At 48.1% G+C, this 23,996-nt stretch overlaps 1 protein-coding gene across 1 annotated transcript in view; it reads left to right on the top strand.

The window, feature by feature from the left end:
• The window catches only part of TCF7L1 (transcription factor 7 like 1), a 162,232-nt gene that overhangs the window by 119,197 nt on the left and 19,039 nt on the right, over positions 1–23,996 (top strand). The window contains exon 4 of the mRNA XM_007470598.1: positions 18,121–18,204. Within this exon, the coding sequence (XP_007470660.1) occupies positions 18,121–18,204 (84 nt within the window). The remainder of the gene's footprint in view (positions 1–18,120; positions 18,205–23,996) is intronic.

Below are 23,996 nucleotides of genomic sequence, written 5' to 3'. Positions count from 1 at the left end.
CACTTTGAACTTTATCCATATAATGGTTTCTCTGTAATAAAGATAGTGTTCTGAGTAAGCATTTGGGGGGGCGGGGAAGACATGGGACCTGGCATACAATAAGAAACACTTAAAAATGTTTAAAGGGTAAGTGGGTGAATGCTTGCTCTGGGGGATAAGAAGAGTATCAAAGGGACAGGATCAGATCCACGGAGGTCATCTTTGAACGAGAAGCCCAGTGGGCAGAAACTGCGGAAAGTTCTTAGGGGGAAGGGGTTCTTAGCAGCTGAAGAAACCTCTTGAGCGTACTTTAGCATCACCTGGGGAGCTTTGAAAAAAGAAATAAGGCTACTCTAGTCCTACCCTAGAACATGATAGGGAGGGGAGACAGGAATCAATGTTTTCAAGCTCCTCCAGGCAGGTCCCAGGGAGGTCTGAGCTCCTGTAGACTGGGTTATCTCCACAGCCCTTCCCCTCTGGTCGAAATGGTACCCAAACTTGCCCCCTTTGGGGTACCCATCGGTGTTCAGTTGGGGAAGGAAAACAGCTGGAGGAAGCGTGTCAACGGGCACTGCCTGTGGAGTGGGGCTGAGTGCAGCAGGTGGTCACTGCTGGCCCAGCGCATCTTGCCCAGAGACGAGTAGAGATTCTTGAGGGGCTGATATCACCCCTTTTCAGGCCCTAGTGGCGACGGTGGAGGGGAGTTGTCAGGGGCAGGACACCACTCGAGGAAAAATAACCCTTAGAAATTCAGAAATGAGAGACTAGAGATTTGAATATAGACTTTACTGATTTTTTTTTCCCCCCAATCAGTTTTATCTGTCTTTAAAACTTCTATTTAAAAAGTGATTCCCGGGCTTCCCTGGTGGCGCAGTGGTTGAGAGTCCGCCTGCCGACGCAGGGCACACGGGTTCGTGCCCCGGTCCGGGAAGATCCCACATGCCGCGGAGCGGTTGGGCCCGTGAGCCATGGCCGCTGAGCCTGCACATCCGGAGCCTGTGCTCCGCAACGGGAGAGGCCACAACAGTGAGAGGCCCGCGTACCGCAAAAAAAAAAAAAGCGATTCCCATTGCCTATATTTGTTTTTATACTTTAAAAGCAATATATGTGTAGCCAAAAGAAGAAAATTAAAACACCCATAATCTTGTCATCCAGAGATAAGTTCAGCTCACCTCCTGATGTGTACCCTTTCCAGACCTCTCTTCAAAACATATATGAAGACTTTTTTCAAAAGTGGGATGCTATACATGTTTGGTATCCTGCTTTTTCATTTTAACAGTATACACAGTTTTCCACGTCTATAAATATTCACCTACTTCATAAGTTAGGATATCATATTTGTAGCATAAGGTACTGAATATCTTTCAGCTATTATATAAACAGCTCTTCAGTGAGCATTCTTGAGCTATATTTTGCTCACATCCTTAATTATTTCCTTAGGATATATTCCTAGGGGTGGTAAGCCTTTGGAAGACTTGATACATACCTGCAAATTGCACAAGAAAGCTTTACTAATTTACTTTCCCACCAACAGGGTATGAAAAAGTACCCATGGTAACTAAAGAGGGGGAAAGCCTTAGCCAATATGACAGACTGAAAGTATTTAACTCATTACTGAGTTCATAACTTCTTTACCTCAAATTCTGCATACAAATGGAAGTGGAGCCCAGAGATTTCCCTTAACTGTTTGGGTAAGTACCTAGACCAAAGGATCTTGACTGCCTCTGGGATTTCTGAGGCCTTTCCCTGATGTGGTTTTCAGTACACATGGCATCTATCCTGATCCAAAGTCTTTGTTCAGGCTAGTCCTTGGTCTGGCCTGCTCCCAATGTGTGCATGGGAACCACCAGGGGGCAGTGTGGAGCTATGGCCACACTCAAAAAAGTCTTCTGGATTCTCCAAAACAAAATCTTGAATGATACAATCATTCCTTTGTTGTGTGTTATATGACTGATGCTGATTGGCATTCATAATATTGCTTTGCTTACAGTAATATTTCATCCCCTTCCAATTATTTTTATATTTTCCCCTGTAAGTTATGTGTTGGTTGAAAAAAATAACCTGATCCATACTAGCTCTTCTGCAACTGGGCGCCAGGATGCCTAGGTTGTTCTAATCCCAGCTCTGCCGGTGGCCTGAGTGCCCTCATCTGAGAAATGCCAGGATGGACTGGAGGAGTGGTGTGGTTTATTTCTCTTCCAACACTAGTATAATGAAAGGGTTTAGAGTGTGGCCTTTGGGATGAACAGGGCTTGGGCAAGTTACTTAACCTCCCTGTTCTATTCCTCTGTTAAATGGGGACAATAACAGCATCAATTTATAAGGCTACGGGACTTCCCTGGCAGTCTAGCAGTTAAGACTCCGTGCTTCCATTGCATGGGGCATGGGTTCGATCCCTGGTCGGGGAACTAAGATCCCGCATGCCGCGTGGCGCAGCAAAAAAAAAAAAAACATTATAAGGCCATGAGGATTAAATGAAATAACACATGGAAATACAATAGTTTGGTACAGTGCTTGGTATAAGGTAACTGATCAGTAAATGTTATTTTTTTATTATTAAATTTATTTATTTATTTTTGGCTGCCTTGGGTCTTCGTTGCTGCGAGCGGGCTTTCTCTAGTTGCGGCGAGCATGGGCTACTCTTCATTGCAGTGCACGGGCTTATCGCAGTGGCTTCTCTTGTTGCAGAGCATGGGCTCTAGGTGCGTGGGCTCAGTAGTTGTGGCTCGTGGGCTCTAGAGTGCAGGCTCACTAGTTGTGGCGCACGGGCTAAGCTGCTCCGCAGCGTATGGGATCTTCCCGGGCCAGGGCTCAAACCCATGTCCCCTGCATCGGCAGGCGGATTTTTAACCACTGTGCCACCAGGCAAGTCCCAGTAAATGTTATCTTTAAAGACTTCTGTTTACTCTTCTATGCAGACAGTTTGCTGTCCTTGGCTTTTGCACCTACTTACCTGCTTACCTAAATGGTAATATCAGACAGAATATGAATTCCAGAAATGCTGTGTTCCACAGTAGTGCTGAGCATCACAAGCCTGGTGTCATCATCCCCCACCACCAGCCCTACAGAAGATATACCAGGTTATTTTTTGTGATCAATATATAAACTGTATGGTGAAATGTTAAAATAGTTGGAAGCAGATATGATATCAGTGAATTTTTTTTTATTTGATCAGTCTTATTGTATTAAGTAAATGGAGTCTTTATCAGCTGGTAGACCACCCACTACCAGTAGATGGTCCTACTGGCTCTATCCTCTGCCTGCCCAGAAGGCTGTGGTTATCACTGCTCTTGTCCTAGGCCAGCAAGGGTAGGGTCTCTGATAACAACCGCAGGAGCATAGCCACTGATTGCCTTTGACCTTTAGATGCATTTCCACCTAGAACTGGCTGGGAAGCAGCACCTAGAGGGTAAAAGCACTTGTGTCTCTGATTCTGTTGACTCTGAAACACCCTGCCGTAGCCATCAAACAGCTCTCAGATGATGTGCTATGCTATGGGCTGTGGCAACCCAAGGCACGAGTAAGTGGTTCCTGAGCCCAGGAAGCTCCAGGGGAGATGAGGGGGGATCTGCGAGCCTGGCTATGAGCAGGGGAGTCAGTGGGGCAGCAGGATGTGTGCATGACTTGCAGGAGGAACTAGGAAGCCATTGCAAGGTCAGGGGTGGTAGAGATGAAAAAAATACCGGGGCAGCCCATGGACAGGACGTAGCCAGCAGTGAGGGAGAGGGTGGAGGGAAAGATTTCTGAGGTTTTGACCTGGGAGTGCACAAGAGGATGGTGGGTCTGGGTGAGAAGCATTTGGGAATAGTGGTGTGTCTTGGGACATGCTGACTTTGGGATTATGTCTGCAGACCTCTCCCAGTTCCTAGGGATGCTGCCTGTAATTTGCTGTAGCCTCTGGATGACCATACTAAACACGTGATTCCACAGCAGTGTTCCTCAGATATCCCTTATGTACATAATCTTTGCCACATAGCACCTATGGCATCTACTTAACATTTTTCTTTGAATTGACTCACTTTATTTCTACTTTTTAAAATGGAACTTTATTGAAAGCAACAGTGTCCAAGAAAGCAGTTTTCCATGTATATATGTACACACACACACACACACACACACACACACACACATATATGCTAATGCCTACTAAAGTATTCATTTTAATACTAAAAATAGGAGATGTTATTTAATAGAATTGAGATGGGAATTGGGAATGAGGTGCAATACCCTTTCATGAAGTGAGGAGGGGACTTCTCTGGTGGTCCAGTGGTTAAAACTCCATGCTTCCACTGCAGGGGGCACAGGTTCGATCCCTGGTCAGGGAAGTAAGATCCTGCATGCCACATGGAGTGGCCAAAAAGAAAAAAAAGAAATTTAAACATTAAATAAATAAATTTTTTAAATGAAGTGAGGAGGCGGCATGAGCTTGGTGTGCTAATGCATATAAAGTATCAACATACAATATACCCACCATAAACATTACTTTCTTAGCCCTTCCACTATCCTATCCTAATTTCCTGCAGCCTCGCTTCCATATGAATGTAGAATCTTTTTTGGTCCCTCTGCGTGACTAACCCACTCGTGCACACAAATTTGCATACACAGCAGCATCAGAGGCAGGAACCTGGACTTTGGGCTCTGTTATCAGGAGTGACAGTCCTGTGTAGAGATGGCTAGTGTGGCCTTATTCTCAGCATCCTGTCTCGCCGGTGGGGTCCCAGATCTCTCCCAGAGCTGCCCACCTATTGAGGGACCTCCTCAGACATTTCCCATTTCCTGGTGCCCAGGAGTTGTTGACTTTGGCCACTGCTGGGCCTGTGGGAGCCACGGAGAGGGCTTCTGGAGAGAGGCCCTCCGAGCTCCATGCACTGGGAGGCAGCTCCGGGCCGCCTGGCTGTTCTTTTGTGTTGTGTGCTTTACTGGCCCCAGATAAGTGCTTCCTGTTGCCCATTGATTATCCACAGATCCTGCTTCCTTTCTCCTCAATACCTGGGATGCCTTCCAGCTTCTTCTCCCACAGGGGAAATCCATAAACTTCAGAATTCCCAGGCCTGCTTTCGGTCAATGGGCTTTGCAGTCATTACAGGCTTTGCTATCCAGTCACATTCTCCATGGCTCCTTCCCTTCTGTCTAGGAACGTAGCTCCTCATGTGCCAGCCAGGAGGGAAATGTTCCTGAGGCCTGGTCTCACCTCTCCTTTTCGCCAGCCGGAGTATCTCTATCTACTTCAGGCTTAAATCAGAATGAATAGCCTGCACCTCACAGATCAATTTTATCCAACTGTTAGTGGCTGCCTGGTGTACTGGGTGGAGAATTCTGAGGTCACCCAGCATTAATTGGGAGAAGTGCCATGATCTATTAGCAGTGTCTGCCATGGGTCCACCAGGGGAGTGTGGCAGCACCCATGCCCGGTATTTGCTATCCCAAGATTCCAGGATGAAATTGAAGCTTCTAGAAGACAGAGAGCATGCCCTCGTACCCTCTCAGTCATACCATGAAAGTCCAACGCCCCGTATTCCCGTGCCAACTGGACCATCAACTAGTTCATGACCTTGTGTAAATCCAAGAGCTTCCAGCAGGCTCAGTTTCCCCATCTTTAAAATGAGGGTGATAATATCTGCTTTATCCATATTTAGGGGTCAGTAAGATCGAATGAGGTAATTAAAGTGCTTTTAAAAGTAAATGACTACAGGGACTTCCCTGGTGGTCCAGTGGGTAAGACTGCATTCCCAATGCAGGGGGCCCAGGTTCGATCCCTGGTCAGGAAACGAGATCCCACATGCCACAACTAAGAGTCCGCATGCCGCAACTAAGAAGTCTGCATGCTGTGACTAAGACCCAGCGTAGCCATAATTAATTAATTAATTGTTTTTTTTTTTAAGAAACTAAATGACTACAGAAGCATATTCTTCTCCCTGTGTGACCCACCCAGCTCAGATGCCACCTCTTTTGTGAAGTCTTCCGGTCTTCCCACGAGAATCCTGCCCATTTCAATCCCTCTCTTCTCTGAACCTGTCATCTGCTGACTTATATTCCAGTTGTTTATATGGCTTTTAAAAAATCTCCCCTGTGGCATATCATGCACATAAATCGCCACCTGATAGAGGAGGTACCCATTAAACATTTATGGAGTGTTCTGTACAGAGCTTTCACTGCCTCTTGGTCAGTTTTATAAGTCTAAGTAGGCAGTTCTGTAAGAATGGGAAGCCACCTGATAGCTTTAAATAGGGTAGTTTTGTGTTTTAGAAAGATGTTTCTGGGAGCCAGTAAAGGGTGGACGGGAAGAGATGGGGAGAGAGACAGAAGCAGTGGCCACACTGTGGAGGAAGACTGGGGCCCCTTCATCTCCACTCACCACGCTGTTCTTTGATACGGACAACAGACATTTCGTCAATCTGAGGCCAGATGACCTGCAGCCCACCCCCACCCCCTTCGAACTGGGTTGCCCCCCCCCAGGTGCCTCCGGGATTGTGTGGAGCAGACACTGAACAGGAGCCAGGAGACCAGCTTGCAGGTGCTGCAGCAGCCCAGCTGTGAAGAGGGAGGACCTGAATCCCTAGAATCTAGAAAGGTGCCCAGGGTCCATGGAACTTGGTGACCAACAGGAGGTAGGGGAGGCAGCTGAAGACATTAAGGTGGTAGATTTTGAGGTTTCTACTTGGGAAACCTGAAGGCACAGGTTGGGGGGATGGAAACAATTAACCTAGGGTTGCTGTTATTTTAATAGCTTTGCTCACTGTTGCGGTAGTATGCTATACAGTCATTGTAAAAATTTCAAATGAGTAAGAAAAGCGCAAGGAGGAAAGTAAGAGAATTGCCCCAAATGCCAAAACCCAGTGAGAACATCTTGGTGACTGTCCTCCCGGGTTCCGCCGTAACTGGCTTTTCTCACTGAAGAGTTGGTCCGAGACATTTATGCAGGTCAATAAATGTAGACCAACCAGAGGCCACACAGAACCTGCAACCACAGGAGCCAAGGCGGGAGAGGGCTTCCGGGCAGGAAATGTGTTTCCCCAGAGATGCCTATAGGATTTGGCAGGTAAAAGGCCAGTTAGTTGCCTTTATTTTCTTTCTCGAGTCATCAAGGGCCTTGCAGTCACAGAGATGGGTGGGACAGTGGTGGGAAGTGGAAGCAGCAGTGACTTCCTGGGCTCCCCTCTCCCTCCCTCCTTCCTGGGGCGTGCATGCCCCAGAGACCGTGCCCTCGGCTCCTATCACATCTGCCCTTTTTCCGCCCGAGTGAAGGTCAGATGCGGTAGAGGCTGCACAGTCCTCTGTAATTATGAGGAACCCCAGCGACCCCTCTCACTCACTCTCACCCTTTCCCTGCCGCCCCCATAGACTGTAAGCCCTTTTGGCTACACATCTTTTTTCTGTCCTTCAACCCAGTACCTGTACTTATGACAATTCCCAGCCTCACTTACAACAGGAGAAATGTGAATTGAAACTACAGTGAGCTACGGTTTTTCACCTGCCCATCTGGTAAAGATCGTTAAGTTGAATAACACTGTGTGGGCAAGGGCTCGGGGAGATGAGCTCTCTCGTGTGTTGCTGGTAGCGAGCAGTGTAGACTGGGAGGTCTTCGGTAATACCTCTCGAAAAGTTAAATGTACATACCTTTGACCTAGCAGTCCCCTCACAACTGGAGATGGGTCCTACAGTTATACTCAGACATGAGCAAAGTGATGAGGATGTTCATGGCGGCAAAAGACTGGAAAGCACCTGTACGTCTACGGTTATGGGACTGGTTAGTAGATTATGGTACCTCCATGCTGCGGTTACTGTGAGGCCATTAGCAGAATGAGGCAGCTCCCTATGTACTGGTGTGGGGTCAGCTCTAGGTGCCCACGTGGTGCAAGGGCAGAGGCCACGGCGGGGCGAGGACAGGTGATCATACGTGATAGCAGGGGTGTACCGTCAGTATACGCCAGACGTGGCCACGACAAGGCTGGAGCCAGAGGGCAGAGGAGGACTGGTCAGGCAGGGGTCCGCCCAGGCAAGGAGGGCCCGGCATCCAAGGCCAGTTCCCGTGAAGAATCTTCTCTATGGTGTGTTCATTGTCGGGCAGTGAGCACAGAAACTACCTGGGCCCAGCAGACCCAAGTTCAAAGCCACTGCAAGAGGCTACATAGGACTCAGGAGGCCTGTAGCTCCAGGCTTGGAAAATGAAGGACCCAAAAGCAGTTTGTTTAACTTTGACTTTTCTGGAAAGCCCAGGTCTCTGCCCCAGAAGTCCCTTTACCACAGAGCAGCTGTACCCAGAGCTTTGGGGGTAGAGGTCCCCTGCTCCTTCTGAAAGGAGCACACAGCGGCCAGGAAGACATGCTCGGCCAAGTGTCCAGCTCTCCCTCAAGACCACACGTATCAGCCTCCAGCCATCTGTGAACACAGCCAGCAGTCCCAGCAAGTCGGGACAGATCTGAGACCCCCTCAGCTCCCGCCTACAGTCATTGGTGTTGCCCCAGCCAGTTATAAGCATCTTTTTCCAACATTGCCATCGGCGGCTCACTGCGGGAGCTTGCAATCAGCCACGGTGGGAATATTTACACCATGAATCCCAGCAAATGCTGCAAAGCAGGGCTTATCTTTTTGTTTTTGCTTAGGGAGCCAGCTGTTAAACATTTACCCACACAGGACCTCTCCCCACGAAGCACCCAGATGAGTGAAGAGCCAAACCCTGTTAATAGCTGTCCCTGGGAAAAGTGCAGGTAATGCTCATGGAGCAAGAATAACTAAGTCTTAGTGACTAAACATGCATTTCCCGAGAGCTTGCCGCGCGCCCAGCTCTTGGTCCTCTCCGAGTGATCACCCCTCTAAATAAAAAACCCGTTATTCAGGGCTTCCCTGATGGCGCAGTGATTGAGAGTCCGCCTGCTGATGCAGGGGACACGGGTTCATGCCCCGGTCCAGGAAGATCCCACATGCCACAGAGCGGCTGGGCCCGTGAGCCATGGCCGCTGAGCCTGTGTGTCCGCAGCCTGTGCTCCGCAACGGGAGAGGCCACAACAGTGAGAGGCCCGTGTACCGCAAAAAAAAAAAAAAAAAAACAAAAAACCCTTTATGCCCATGTTACAGGTGAGAAAGCAGAGGCTCTGAAAGGTCAGGTAACATCCTGAGGTACACAGCTCGGAAGTGGGGATCAGCTAGGACTCCTGGTTCTGTATCCGTTGATCACCTCAACCCAGGCTCCACTCCGAGGCGTCCACTGTGCTTTAGACAAACAGCTGCATTTGATTTTTCTTCCATAGGAGACTGGCTGGTCCAGGTCCCGGCCTTCAGGCTGATGAAGTAAAATAGCCCCATTTTAAAGGTGAGATGATCTAGTCCAGAGAAGTTAGGAAGAGCCTGGAACCCTGCTGTGTCACCTCTGTGCTCTGTCTTCCACCACTTAGAAATTGGCCTCTGGGGGGGAGCCAATTTTAAAAACAACCCTTTCATCAAATCTGGTAGGCAAAATGGCCAGATTCTCTGAATTGGGAGGGGAAGGGAGTATTTTGAGGCCATCCAGGAAAGAAGGGGAATTATTGGGGAGGAAGGGGAGGAGATGGGTGTTTGTGGGGAAACTGAAACCCAGCCATCCCACTCGTTTTTTTTTTCTCTTTTTTTTTTTTTTTTTTGGCTGTGCCACGCAGCATGTGGGATCTTGGTTCCCGGACCAGGGATGGAACCCGCGCCCCCAGCAGTGGAAGCACAGAGTCTTAACCACTGGACCACGAGGGAAGTCCCCAGCCCAGTCTTATTTTTGAGTTTTCTCTTCAGTCATGGAATAATCTCCCCCCTTTTTTTTTTTTTTTTTTTTTTTTTTTTTTTTGGCTGTGCCACGCAGCATGTGGGATCTTGGTTCCCGGACCAGGGATGGAACCCGCGCCCCCAGCAGTGGAAGCACAGAGTCTTAACCACTGGACCACGAGGGAAGTCCCCAGCCCAGTCTTATTTTTGAGTTTTCTCTTCAGTCATGGAATAATCTTGGAGCCCCTCTGCTGCCAGTGCACAGAGGGGCTGCAAAGATATTTGTTGACTAAGTTGCTGTGACACGTGCTAGACAGACAGAAGTCACTTCATTGGTTTAAAACACTACCAAACTGTGGTTCTAAATAACTTCTCCAAGGAAAATTGTGTCTGTTGTATTAAACTGCATAGTCACTTATTATAGTGCTTTGTGGATTTATTACTTGGATTTACTTGTGACAACTCACCTATCAGCAAAGCCTCAAGAAGGAACCCAGGGAACTTCCGTGGTGGTCCAGTGGTTAAGACTCCGTGCTCCCAGTGCAGGGGGCCCGGCTTCAATCCCTGGTCAGGAAAGTATATTTCACATGCCGCCAGCTAAGACCCAGCACAGCCAATAAATAAATATTTTTAAAAAGAAGAAGAAAAAGGGACCCAGCCGTCTACACTTGAGCAAAACAAAGAAGGTGATTGTACTTGGGGGTTAGTGCCGTTCATAAAACTAAGCAAATGCAGAAACTACTCATCTTTAGAAAAAGGAAATAAGGGATAAGGGTGTAAACCTTATTTTTTAAGCTTTTGCTCCTGGAATTGTGTCTAATTCATCACTGGGGAACCAGTTCTTCCAGTACTTTTATTGTATCTTTTCCTCAGTGACTTCTGAAAACTAAACGTCGCTGCCACTCGGGAAAGCTGTTCTGTCTCCTCACTAATGAGTTCATTACTCAATGTTGGTACGTTTTCAAATTTACATCAACTTAATGTCCATTTTGATAGAAGACAGAGGACTTTAAGAAGCCTCCAGGAACAGGCAGGGTTGGGTATCATGGGTTCCAGGCTGCATTTACAAATTCTCGGCAATACTAAGCCAACTGAAGTGAGAACCAATCGCTTAAGAGTGAAAGGGGCGCCATTATGTGTGTCTCATTGTCTCTAAAGGATTCAGGAAGAGGCCGGATGACCCATGTTACAGATGTGGAAACTGGGGCTTATGAGATTGATAACATGCTTAAGCTCCAGGTGGGACAGGGTCTGGAGGCGTCATGAATGTTGGCTTCTGGGCAAGGAATTGAGGATGTGGACGTGACCGTTGAGGAACTGACGGTTCAAAAGACAGGCAGAATTTGCAAACGGATAACAACAGCAACACACTGAGTGCCATGGGAACACCAAGCACAGCTGGGGCCCAGAGGTGAGTGTGACTGGCCGTTGTGTGCAGCTGGAGAAGCCTTGTCAGGGAAGGTGACCTTGGTGCAAGGAGGGGACAGAGTTTCCCACGAGTCAAGGATACACCAGGCCAAGAACCAGTCGAGCAATGTGGCACAGTCAGAGTGCATTAAGAACTTTAGTGCAGGGACCTCCCTGGTGGCACAGTGGTTAAGAATCCTCCTGCCAGTGCAGGGGACACGGGTTTGAGCCCTGGTCGGGAAGGACCCGACATGCCACGGAGCAACTAAGCCCGTGCGCCACAACTACTGAGCCTGCGCTCTAGGGCCCATGAGCCACAACTGCTGGAGCCTGTGCGCCTAGATAGAGCCTGTGCTCTGCAACGAGAGAAGTCACTGCAATGAGAAGCCCGCGCACCGCAACGAAGACCCAACGCAGCCAAAAATTAATTAATCAATTTTAAAAAAGAAAAAGAAAAGAACTTTAGTGCAGCTGGTGTGAGGGGGTGTGGGGATGGTGAGGGTTGGAGCCAGAAGGATAAGTTGGCCCTAGATTGCTGGTGAGTATCCCCTGACCCAGCAACCAACCAGGAAAGGATTTTCAGTAGGGAAGATATCTGGTAGGTTGGTTTTTAGAAGTCTGAACTCTTGTAGGGTCTGGGAAACCACTGCAATTGTCCCAAAGAACAATTTCGTCCCCAATTGTGGCAGAATGGAAAGTAAGGAAAAACTGATAGATGGTTCACATTTTTCACTTATAATACGATTCTTGATGTTAAAGATCATCTTTAAAAGGAAACGGAGAGCATTTTGCACGATGTCCTCGTCACTGTGGGGCGGACGGCCATCTGCCTGTGGGGGTGGGTAGTAGCCTGTGCTCCTGGGTGTGGCTGCCGCACCATATCATCTCCTGGGAAGGAATCCTGGGAAGGCCTTTTCTCTATTCATGGGGTCCCAGAATCTCCATTCACCACTGGGGACCAGAGAGGCAGGAAAGGCTGGTCACCTAAAGTGGGTAAGCTTCTGCTCTGAAGCACAAAAACCACAAGACGGGAAAGGTAGAGAAAGGAGCCCTTTCTGTGTGCACCAGGCCTGACCCTGCCACCAAGGAGAAGCAGAAGGGATTCTGTGGAGTGGGGTCTTCTCACCTGGGCATCTTTTGGAGCTGACTTGCTTCCTGACTTCCAGCTGCAGGGCACCCCACCTCCGGGAACACTGCGATTGAGTCTGTAACATGAGGCTTTGCTTCCTCTCTTGCCCGGGCCCTGCTTAAAGGGTTTTCTGTGAGAACGTGTGAGTGGGGAGAACGTGGGCGTTCCCAAGAGTCCTGGAGACTCCCGTCTCCACCAAAGCAAGCTTGGAACTGGGGGGCCTGGCTGGGGGAGGGGCCGTTCCTACCTTCTGGGAGGCGGAGGGTTAATCTCCGGAGCTCATTGGCAGTTCTGCCTCTGGACAGGGCATGCTGGGATTTCCTCCCAGCTGTTTTACATCATGAAGATTTGTATGTTGGGGAAATTCCAGGGCACAGCTGCAATTAATCTGCTGCACAGTCTCCAAGCTAAGCGGGATTCTGTGGGCCCAGTGCCCCACCTTCCCGCAAGAAGAGGGCTCTGGCTCTCCAGTGAGAGACGCTGCAGAGGGACCCTTCCCCAGGCCCAAGTTGAGCTGCAACAGCCCACCTGGCCAAGGGATATCCCCAAGGAGGGTACTGGAGAGGGGCCCAAGAGGCCCAAAGGGACCCAGAACATTAAGAGAAAGAGCAGCGGGCTTCCCTGGTCGCGCAGTGGTTGGGAGTCCCCCTGCCGATTGCAGGGGACGCAGGTTCGTGCCCCGGTCCGGGAGGATCCCGCGTGCCGCAGAGCTGCTGGGCCCGTGAGCCATGGCCGCTGAGCCTGCGCGTCCGGAGCCTGTGCTCTGCAGCGGGAGGGGCCACAACAGTGAGAGGCCCGCGTACCGCAAAAAAAAAAAAAAAAAAAAAAAAGGAACAGAATCATCCTTCCTTAACAAGGTAAACACAGGTTCTAAACCACAGCCTCACTATACTTAACTGTGAACCACAATAGCAGAACTTCCCATATATATGTATGTATGAGTGAATCACTGCTCTACGCCTGAAACTAACATGACATTGTAAATCAACTATAAAAAAGGTGGGGGGGACTTCCCTGGTGGTCCAGTGGTTAAGACTCCGAGCTTCCATTGCAGGGGACGTGGGTTCGATCCCTGGTCAGGGAACTAAGATCCCACATGCCACACGGCGTCGCCAAAAAAAAAAAAAAAAGGACTTCCCCGAGTGCATTCCACGGAACTCCAGTCCCACAAAAAGAGTTTCCCAGATTCAGTAAGATTATAAACTGCCTGTCTGGCCTGTCTCAGAGAGTCACCGCACACAGCAGCACGTTCAGTAGCATTTGTAAATTGAGGGTTAACAGTCCTCACCATTTGGGTTTAGTTTTTTCCTTTCTGGTTTTTGAGAATCAGAAGAGAGCGCTTATCCCATAAGTGGTGGCTATTCCTGTTGCTTGGCCGTCAGTGCATTGATGCCACACGGGTCCCATGCGTTCCATCACGGTATGCATCCCCGAGGAGGGAGATACTGAAGTCTGGCCATGATAGACTGGTCAGGAACCAGTTGTGGCCAGTTGGATGGAGCCTAGCCTGGGCTTGGAGAAGCCAGCAGTTTTAATCTGCCCACATGCCATTACTGTGCAGAGAATCTAGGCTTAGCCACACATCTCTTAATCCACAAGAACATGCTCCCCACCAATGAGTGATTAGCCCTGTGGGGCTGGCCGCACATGAGAATTACAGCCAAGAGAGATTTATTTCGGCTGAACGCTGGGCTGAGCCTGACCTAGGAATTCAGAACTGCACAGCCACCTCCAGATTTCTGGGAAGGAGGTTGGGAAGGGTTATAAGCTGCGTTGCTGCCTCCTTCTGCCCCAACTCATGGTTCTGGGAAGCTCAGCTGACCCTTTAGAATGCTCCTTTCCTCAGAATTACAATCCAGAGGCCTTCCATGACTAAGCTGCAGGGACTCCAAGTCTTACAGGTCTTCTCCCATCCCCTGCTCCCACCACTGGTTTCAAAATCTTAAAAAAAAGCAGAAAAGAGGAAAGGGGGAAGTGACAGCCCTCCACTTCCCTACGACTCGGAATGAAGCCCTGTCTGAACACAGGCACACACCCCCGCCCAGCCCCCGTCATCGACTGGAGCAGGAAGGATCCTGGGAAGACGCACACTATTCTCAGAACCACCTCTCCACGCCTGTCTTATCTGTAAGGAGCCAGACTTAAGCAGTGGACGGGGCTAAAAATTTTCACCCACCCTCCAAGCCTCCAGGTTTCATTAAAATTAGTAAGTGAGAGTGGCCCCTATGTAGAGAAAAGGGAACCTTCCTACGCTGTTGGTAGAAATGTAGATTGGTGCAGCCACTATGGGAAACAGTATGGAGGTTCCTTAAAAAAAAAAAAAAAAAAAAAAAAAAACTGAAAATAGAGTTACCATATGATCTGGCATTCCCAATCCTGGGCATGTATCTGGAGAAAACTGTAATTTGAAAAGATACATGCACCCCTATGTTCACTGCAGCACTATTTACAATAGCCAAGACATGGAAGCAACCTAAAGGTACATTGACAGATGAATGGATAAAGAGGATGTGGTACATATATACAGTGGACTATTACTCAGCCATAAAAAGAAAAGAATGAAGTAATGCCATTTGCAGCAACACGGATGGACCTGGAGATTATCATACTAAGTGAAGGAAGTCAGACAGAGAAAGACAAATATCATATGACATCACTTACATGTGGAAATCTAAAATATGACACAAATGAACTTATTTACAAAACAGAAACAGACTCACAGACATAGGAAACAAATTTATGGTTACCAAAGGGGAAATGGGGTGCGAGAGGGCCAACTTAAGAGTTTGGGATTAGCAGATGCAAACTACCGTATATAAAATAGATAAACAAGGTCCTGCTGTATAGCACAGGGAACTATATTCAATATCTTGTAATAACCTATAAAGAAAAAGAATATACATATACATGTATAACTAAGTCACTTTGCTGTGCATCAGAAACTGACATTGTAAGTCAACTATTCTTCAATTTTTAAAAAAAAGAGTGGACCTTAAGCAGAGAAGAGGCCACTGTGGTTTCCTCCCATCAGAAGCCCAGACGTCTTGCGGGGTACATAACCACCAAGCACATGATAGACAATCATAAATAGTAGCTACTACTAAAAACCCTTATTATGCGTGTGTGTATGTGTTTGTATGTATGTTTGTACATTGATCGCCCCATTACCAAGGCATATGGACCCTTATGCATCTTATAGTATAGTGGGTACCAGCTCCTCAACCACTAGAGCAGTGGTTCTCACTGGGGGGGGGCAGTTTTGCCCCTCCAGGAGATATTTAGCAAAGTCTGGAGACATTTTTGCTAATCACAACTGGGCCGGAGAGTGGGAGCTACTGGCAGGGATGTTTAGCAGCATCCCTGGATTCTAGTAGGTAAAGCCAGGGATGCTGGTAAACATCCTAAAATGCACAGGACAGCCCCACGACAAAGAATTCTCTAGCCCAAAATGTCAGTAGTGCCACGGTTGAGAAACTCTGTGCAAGCACCCTACAAGCCTGCTATGTCTAACAGCCCATAAGGTCAGCGGATAGTATTCTTAAAGACCCAAAACTGCAGCACTGTTCCAAACCAGGATTCAAATCGATTTCTCTGGGCCACCCTGACATGGTCTAAGAAACATTCCTGGTAAGCAACAAGAGTGAAAAAGTGTTCAGTGTGGATCTTTGTGACTCTAAATAGGGAATCAGATGCTGGCAGAGTTGATGGATTTTGGGAACACTTCTTTTGTGTTTCATGTGGCAGGGGGTAAATTTGGGACGCTTCTCTTTAGCACCTGATATTGCTTGTAGAGAGATGAGTGTGTTGGTTAGCACTCAAGGGTAAGTAAGTTCCAGCCACCTCAAGTGTCCCTACAGGAGAACATGGCCATGTATGTATTCATTCAGCTTCTGGGTGGCCAACCCTGTGCGAGACAGAAAAGGAGAGAGAAAAGGCCATCAGAGCAAAGGCTGTGGGGGGCAGTGGAATGTTCAAGAGGACAGTGTTATGAAAAGCTTTATGACTCATGTTGTGGTGAAGAGTGTGGGATTTGAAGTCAAGAGACCTCAGCTCCAACTCGTCATAACGTGGGCAAGTCATTTACCCTGAATTTACCTCCATTAGCTCGTCAGAAAATTAGGACAGTCACCCTGACTTGTAGCAGGGATGCTGTGGAGATTAAACTGGTTTACGTGTGTAAGTCTGCTTTGAAAACTGCCAGCGTAGCACAAATGTTGTTGTTCACTGAGGAAATGAGTTTAACTCACTAGACCGATGTTTGTCCAGTGCTATTAACTTGCCAAAGGCATTTAAATCGCGGTTAGTTCATCTAGGAAGTGTAGGCTCCTGGGAAGGGAAATAGGTGAGTGAGGGTGTGAAGGGAAGGAAGCAGATAGGATCAGCAAAGCACAGGGATAGAGATGACATTCAGTGGGGGCGGGGGGGGAGGGGCAGGGCACCAGAGGGTCCCGAGTGGAGCTGTCATTCCCACCTCCCACGGCCAGGCATCCTTGGCCCATCCCAGCTGCTGTTTCTGCCACTCGCTGGCCCTTGGCAGATGTGTCCTTGGGTTATTATTCCTGCCTGTGGATACCTTTTGGAAAGCCCAGCCCCTGCCTTCTCAGTCAATTTTTGTGGTTGATGGAGAGCAAAGGGGCACTCACTGCCCATCCTCCTTTCCTGACCTGTGCTCAGAGCTCAAGGCCAAATCAAGATTTTTCTCCCCCTCACCTGAAATTAAATGACCAGAGCAAGGGATGATTCAAAGACTTCTTTCTGTCTCCTTGGGAAACTCTTCCTGGAGCCACCACATTCTATTAGAGCTCGAATTTTCAAAGTGGCCTCAAGAATTCTACAAAGAGGCTGCATGGCTGGTCTGCTGCCCAGAAGCACCGTATCAGTGTTGACACTCAGACATGTGTATTTTGCTCCTGGCAAAGACTAATGGTTTGCTTATGAAAATAATAGCTGCCATTTATCAAATGTCTTCCACGTGCACAGCACTGTGTTCAGTACTAGACATTGTCCCTAATCCTTCTAACAACGTGTAAAGTTCGTGATAATCGCCTTGCTTTATGGATGAAGAAACTGAGGCTCAGAGTTGTTAAGACACTTATCCAGGGTCACACAGCATAATCGGCAGAGTGAGAACCTGAACCTGTGAACACTCAACTCCAGAGCCCGTCACTGCCTCTCCCACCCATTCTCTCCCAGACTGTTGCCCAACACTCTGCCATGCTGGTGTTGAGGAGAGGCTTTTCGTTTAAAGACAATGTGTGTGTGTGTGTGTGTGTGTGTGTGTGTGTGTGTGTGTGTGTGTGTGTTGGGGATTTATTGTTTGGTTTGGTTTTTTTACAGTAATACATGGGAGAGGGTAGGGTACTGGAAAATCTTTTCAAGATCGAGAAACACTACAACAAAGTAAAGATCCACATCCTTGAATATGGACAGATATTAGCCGTGACCCTGGAAGTGTCAGGCAGATGGTTTTTGTTCATTTATTCACCACATAGTTCTGGAGAGGCTGTTTATTTCCTGGGGAGTGTTGTGTGTGATGCTGTAAGAGATGGAAATGAACAGGCAGGATCACCATCTGGGAGCCCTGGGTTCCTTGATGCGCCTTGCTTGTCCCACCACTAAAGACCCTCACCAATAGGGTCTTTGAATACTTTGGTCATGTTTTTACCCCAGAATGACGGAGGGGCTGGTGGCAGTAGTGGTTGTCAATGTATGCTCTACACTCTTCTGATCTCTGGCCATTGACACAGTAAGGAGCGTGCAGGTAAAATAAGCCACGGTCGTCCCCACCACCACCACCACAGAGCGCCTCCCTGCTCACTTGGGGTGCACGAGAGGCCCCCGCTCACCAGCTGCATTGTTTTCTGTCCCCTGTGCAGTACCTGCAGATGAAATGGCCCCTCCTCGATGTCCCCGCCAGCACCACGGTCAAGGATACCAGGTCACCGTCCCCAGCACACTTGGTAAGTCCGTTTCTCCTTCAAGCGTGGAAGGGACACTCTCGCTGACTTGTCCCACGTCCCTGCCTCCACCTTCCCACAGTTCTAGCAAGTATTGCCCCAAGTGTGTGAGCCGAACGAGTCAGGGGCACAGCAGTTAGGGTGTTGCCTGTGCACGCCCCCATCACTGCCACCTCGGCACGTGCTCATACCACCCGGGATGTTGTGCTATCGGAAACGCCAGTGCTGCTCCTGGCTGGTGACCCCGGTCCTCCCCTGCCGCCCCTCCATCTGAGCAGCAGCGTTCTCCATTCTCTCCTTTCTCTCCCGCTGGAGCTCGGTCAGCAGGCCCCGATTCTCCTGCAGAGCTGCATGGCAACAGTTGAAGAGACTCTTCTATAAAGGATGTTAGAGAAAAGAATTAAATTAAAACATAGGCAAACAAAAATCCCGAGGGGCAACTGAGGCCTTCCTGCCAAGGTCCGAGGCAACACAGCCACAAAGGAAGGTCTGGAGTGTCCCGGGAGGAAGAGAAATGGGATCTGACAGGTCTCCTCACCTGGGCTTGCAACAGACTGGAATCGTTAGGATGGGAGATGTTCCCAGCCGGGACCCTGCACACCCTTTTCCTGGACTTTCTTAAGAGCTTGGGGCAACCCACGTGCCCCACAAGCTAACAGATGCTATCCCCTGTGCAGTGGATCTCAGAAACACAGAGGGTCCAGTTAGAAGGAACCCCAGCTGGTGTGACTCATCCATTTTACAGACAGGGAGACCTGGGAACACATGATGCTTCTAAAACTCTATTAGGGCAAACTTCAGTGGTCCCCTTCAGCCACACTGGGTTGTTTTCAAGCAAATCCAGATATAGTATTTCATCTCCTTCAGGACATTTTAAGATATCCTCATAGTCCTTTTTTGTTAAAAGCTTAGAGCCTAGTTGAGGAGAAGGAAGGTATGCATAGGGAGATACATAATGGCACAGTGAGCCCGTATGATTTCCAGGAATCATGAGACCAGCTTACAGTGGCAGAGCCCTTGGTAGTTCACAAAGCAATGTCATGTGTAGTTCTGAGGTGACTGTCACAGCCATCCACTGGGGAGACATGTGGGGATTGCTGTTTCACAATCTCTAGGAGAAACCAGTGAGCAACAGGGCCAGCCGTCCTGTGCAGGCTGCCCTGAGAGGTCTGTGGCCAGTCACCAAGTCCTGAGTAGCCCGTAGGGCCTGTGGCCCTCCAGATTCCAGGACAGCTTGGAATTGCCGAGCGCGAGGTACAGGCGCCCTCTAGTGGTCAGTCATTGTGGAGGACATGGCATCCCATACCCCACCCCGCCCCGCCCCCGCCACAAAGTTGGCTTGTCCCCTCCCAGCACAACTGTCTCTGTTTCAAATCTTTGCTCGCACCCCACCCATCCTGTGGCATCCCCCAGCCAGTATCCTTCACATACTGTCTATGTATCTTCTAAAATCTTCATTTACATTTAGAGGAAGTGAATTCTCTTTAAAATTCACACATGGACTCTTTGAGTTTCCCATCCTCCCTGTTGCAGAGCAATCCAGCTCTGAAAAATGAAATAAAAAGCCTGTGTATGGCCCTCCACCTCCTGTGATGCATCATCTTATTTCCCTTCTAATGTTCACCGCCCAACTTCACGCAAGAGCTAGACCTTCCACCTCCATCCCCGATCCATTTGCCATCTAATACCTAGTCTAGTCACTTGCCCAACTTTTTCTCAACCCTCTGCTTCCTATAATTCTTTCATTGGCTCTGGGAGACTGTATTAATAGACATCAAGGGGTTTTTTGCCCTCTCTAAGCTTCCATTTCCCTTCTAGATTCTTTTCCTTAAATAAATCAGCTACTCTCCTGACTTATTATCTCAGTGTAAGTGGCATGAAAATATATGAAATCCCTAAGCTCTTAACAAGGCTCTCTACCCATAGTTCCCACTGCCAGGCAAACCTGCAGCCACTGCAGATGTATGTTATACGGATATGAACTCAGGACTGCGGTGGAGCAGGGGCTCGTGTTTTGTCTGAGAGTGGAAAATCGGGAACAGTGGATACATTACATGGTAGACAGCAAAATGGATACTTTTCTAGTAAGTTGTATATTATTATACTCTGCACTCTAATATAGATAAACAGACCTCAAAAACTTAAAGAACATTCATGGGAGAAAACCTTAACATTAACTTGAAATTCTGTAGACTGGGAGAAGACCACCATTCTCCATTTTCAAGTCAGGGCTTCTCATTCTAACTTCTGAGATACACGTGTGTACGTGTATGTAGGAGCCAAACCTGAGATGCCTGTGTGTTGGAGGTTGTTTAATAAAGTGGGCTTGAATCCCGCCTCTACCTCCTCCTACTTGTGCAGCTGCAGGAAATTACCTCATCTCTCTTTGCCTTGGTTTCCTCATCTATAAAACAGGAATTAGAAGAGGACTGGACCTCAAGAGTTGTGTGAAAATGAGGCCGCGCATTGTAATGAGTTTAGAATTGTAACTTGCACAGAATAAGACTCAGTGGTGGCTAGCTTGCTACTATCCCCACCACCACCACTAGCACTGCTTTGATGAAGAGAGGGAAAGAACAATTAAAATACTGTTCATTTAGCAGACTAAGAGGTGATGAAGGCTCGAATTATTAGGTGCCAGGTCAAATAGACACATTGCAAAGGTAATGGAGGTAATAAGCCTGTAGAATTTAGCATTTGCTCTCTCAAGGATATGATTTAACTGGTCTGGGGTGGGGCTGGTATCTTAGTTTTCTAAGCTCCCTGGAAGATTCTAAGAATTGAGAATCACAGCCCTCAGCGCATATCAGAGGCAAAAGGGAAGGAGGGGCCAGAGACCATCCCAGTTTATTAGATGCCGGATTCTGTAGGCTGCAGGCGTAAGCAGAGAAGCAGGTTACCGGAAGTAGTTGGAGGTTTGGACACTGGCTTTTTTTTTGCGGTACGCGGGCCTCTCGCTGTTGTGGCCTCTCCCGTTGCGGAGCACAGGCTCCGGACGTGCAGGCTCAGCGGCCATGGCTCACGGGCCCAGCCACTCCGCGGCATGTGGGATCTTCCCGGACCGGGGCACGAACCCGTGTCCCTTGCATCAGCAGGCGGACTCTCAACCACTGCGCCACCAGGGAAGCCCAGCTGGCTTTTTTTATTAGAAAAATGAACACACTGGATTATGGAATTCCTTTTGGAATCATGAGCAAAATATTAAGATGAGTTTGGCCCCGGGAGAAGGGCAAATGGAGGAAACAGCCTGCATACTTGGAGAGATGCAGTGAGTCATGTCGAAGCTGCCTGTCAGGGAAATGTGTATAAATAAGCCGTAACTGGGCCAGGGTGGGGATGGAATTACGTGTTATTACCACTTGAATTTTTATGCCTTTGAAACAAGCTCTAAAAACTAAGTATCTCTGAGTGTAGACTGTTACCCTGATCCCTCACCGTGGCCCACGTGCCTGGTCCATGTCATTCCCTCCACCCTCTCCCCGGAACACTGTGCCCAACCACACAAAACAAATATATGCGCTTCCAGAGTATAACCAACCCAAAGATAGGACTCTCGACTCTTGTTCACATTTGTTTACCTAGCACCTGTCATGATGCCTGGCACAGCATAGGTACTCAGGAAGCATTTGTGAATGGATGGAGAATCAGTGATCTGGGGAAAGGTAGATGCCCACTTCTGAACCCCTCTCTGCCCCTGAGTCCAGTTCTTCTCGTTCAGGATTTTTTATTAAATCTTTTTTTTTTTTTAATTTTTTGGCCACACCGTGTGGCATGTGGGATCTTAGTTCCCCGACCAAAGATCTAACCTGCGCCCCCTGTGTTGGGAGCATGGAGTCTTAACCACTGAACCATCAGGGAAGTCCCTAATTAAATCGTTTTTGAAAGCAGAAAAGTAATGCGCGCGCGCGCGCACGCGCGCGCGTGTGTGTGTGTGTGTGTGTAGAACACTTGGGAAAATGCAAAAGTACACAGGAAAAGACCTGTAATCCCACAACCCACAAGCATTTTATTTCAGTCTCTTGTCTGTGTGTGTGCACACCTGTAACTTGCTTTCTAGATGATGACTGAATGCTTCTTTTAACTATAGTGAACACCCTGTTTTAGCACTAAGCTTTGGGCCACGCTCAGAAGCAAGGCACAGAGCTTTGTATCCAATGGCTAACAGAAGGCAGGGCCTGGAAGCCCTCCTAAAGGGTGACTGTCTCACTGCTCCGAAAAAGTAGCTGAGCTGAGAAGCCTGACTTCGCTCAGCATGCCAGTTCTCGATTAAAAACATTCATCGAAGTTTCCCTTTTTAAATTGTATACTTTCTCCATCTTATAAATATACCTGAGAAGACCCCAAAACTCATCATATAGCCTGTTGCTGCTCCATTCTTCCTCCAGTGCTGATTTCAATTCCTACTACACAGTATTCACTTTTTATTTGGATATAAGTTTAAACTTTCAGAAAAAATTGCAAGAATAATACAATGAACTCCCATATACTTTTTATCTAGATCCAGAGATTTTGCCCCATCTCTTGCCCACCCTGCACTCCCTCCCTCTCCCTCTCTCCCTCTCTCTCTCTCTCACACACGCACACACATACACACACACACACACACACAGACACATGCAGTATATATGAGTTTTTCTTAACAGTTTGCCAGTAAGTTGGAAACATTGTGTCCCTTTACCCCTAAATACTTCAGATGTATTTCTCAAGAAGAAAGACAGTATCTTACAATGACCACAGTACAGTTATCAAAATCAAGAAATTAACATTTCGTATTACCTAACCCACAATATATATTCAAATTTCAGTAAATGTCCCAGTAGTGTCTGTTAAGCTGTATGTGTTTCTTGGTCCACAGTTCAACCCAGGATCACAGGTTACATTTCATTGCCATTCCCTTAGTCTCCTTTAATCTCACAGAGTTTCTTAGCCTTTCTCTTTCCTGACCTTGACATCTTTGGAGAAGTGGAGACCAGCTATTTTGTAGAATGTCCCTCCATTTGGGTTTGTCTGAGGTTTCCTTATGGTTAGATTCAGGTTGTGCTTTTTTGGCAAGAACACCACCGCACTGATGTGCACCTCTCCGTGCATCACGTCGGGAGTCCGATGTCCATTTGTTCTTATTTATTTATTGTCCATTTGTCCCAAAGTCGGTGATGCTGGCTTTGATCGTTTGATTAAGGTGGTGTCTGACATGTGTTTCCTCTGTGAGGTTATTCTTTCCCTTTGTAATTAATAAGCGCTCTGTAGGGAGAGGCTTTGAAGTTACATAAATGCCCTGTTTCTCATCAAACTTGCACCCACGATTCATGGCAGGCATTGAAGATTATCGACCTCCATCATTCCTTTATTAGTTTCTGCTACTGAGATTTAGCTTTTGGGAAACCTTACTTGTGTCTCCCAGCTCATTACTCTTAGCGAAGAGCAGAATGGACATCGTGGCAAGTCAAGTCTGTTCACTGATGACACAGATGAAAAAGATGATGATAGAGGACAGAAGCTAAAAACCAGTCTACAAATAGTGTTCCTGAAGAAGAGACACACAACCAATAAAAACGGCAGTGGGCAATAAGAAAGTGAAACTGGGCTTTAAAAACAAAAACTAGGGGGCTTCCCTGGTGGCGCAGTGGTCGAAAGTCTGCCTGCCGGTGCGGGGGACACGGGTTCGTGCCCCGGTCCGGGAAGATCCCACATGACGCGGAGCAGCTGGGCCCGTGAGCCATGGCCGCTGAGCCTGCGCGTCCGGAGCCTGTGCTCCGCAACGGGAGAGGCCACAACAGTGAGAGGCCCGCGTACCA

The sequence above is a fragment of the Lipotes vexillifer genome, unplaced genomic scaffold (genome assembly GCF_000442215.2).
Source record: "Lipotes vexillifer unplaced genomic scaffold, Lipotes_vexillifer_v1.1 scaffold1098, whole genome shotgun sequence".
Classification (NCBI taxonomy): Eukaryota; Metazoa; Chordata; class Mammalia; order Artiodactyla; family Lipotidae; genus Lipotes; species Lipotes vexillifer.
The sequence above is the reverse complement of the archived record's forward strand: the minus strand, read 5'-3'. Positions and strand labels throughout refer to the sequence as shown.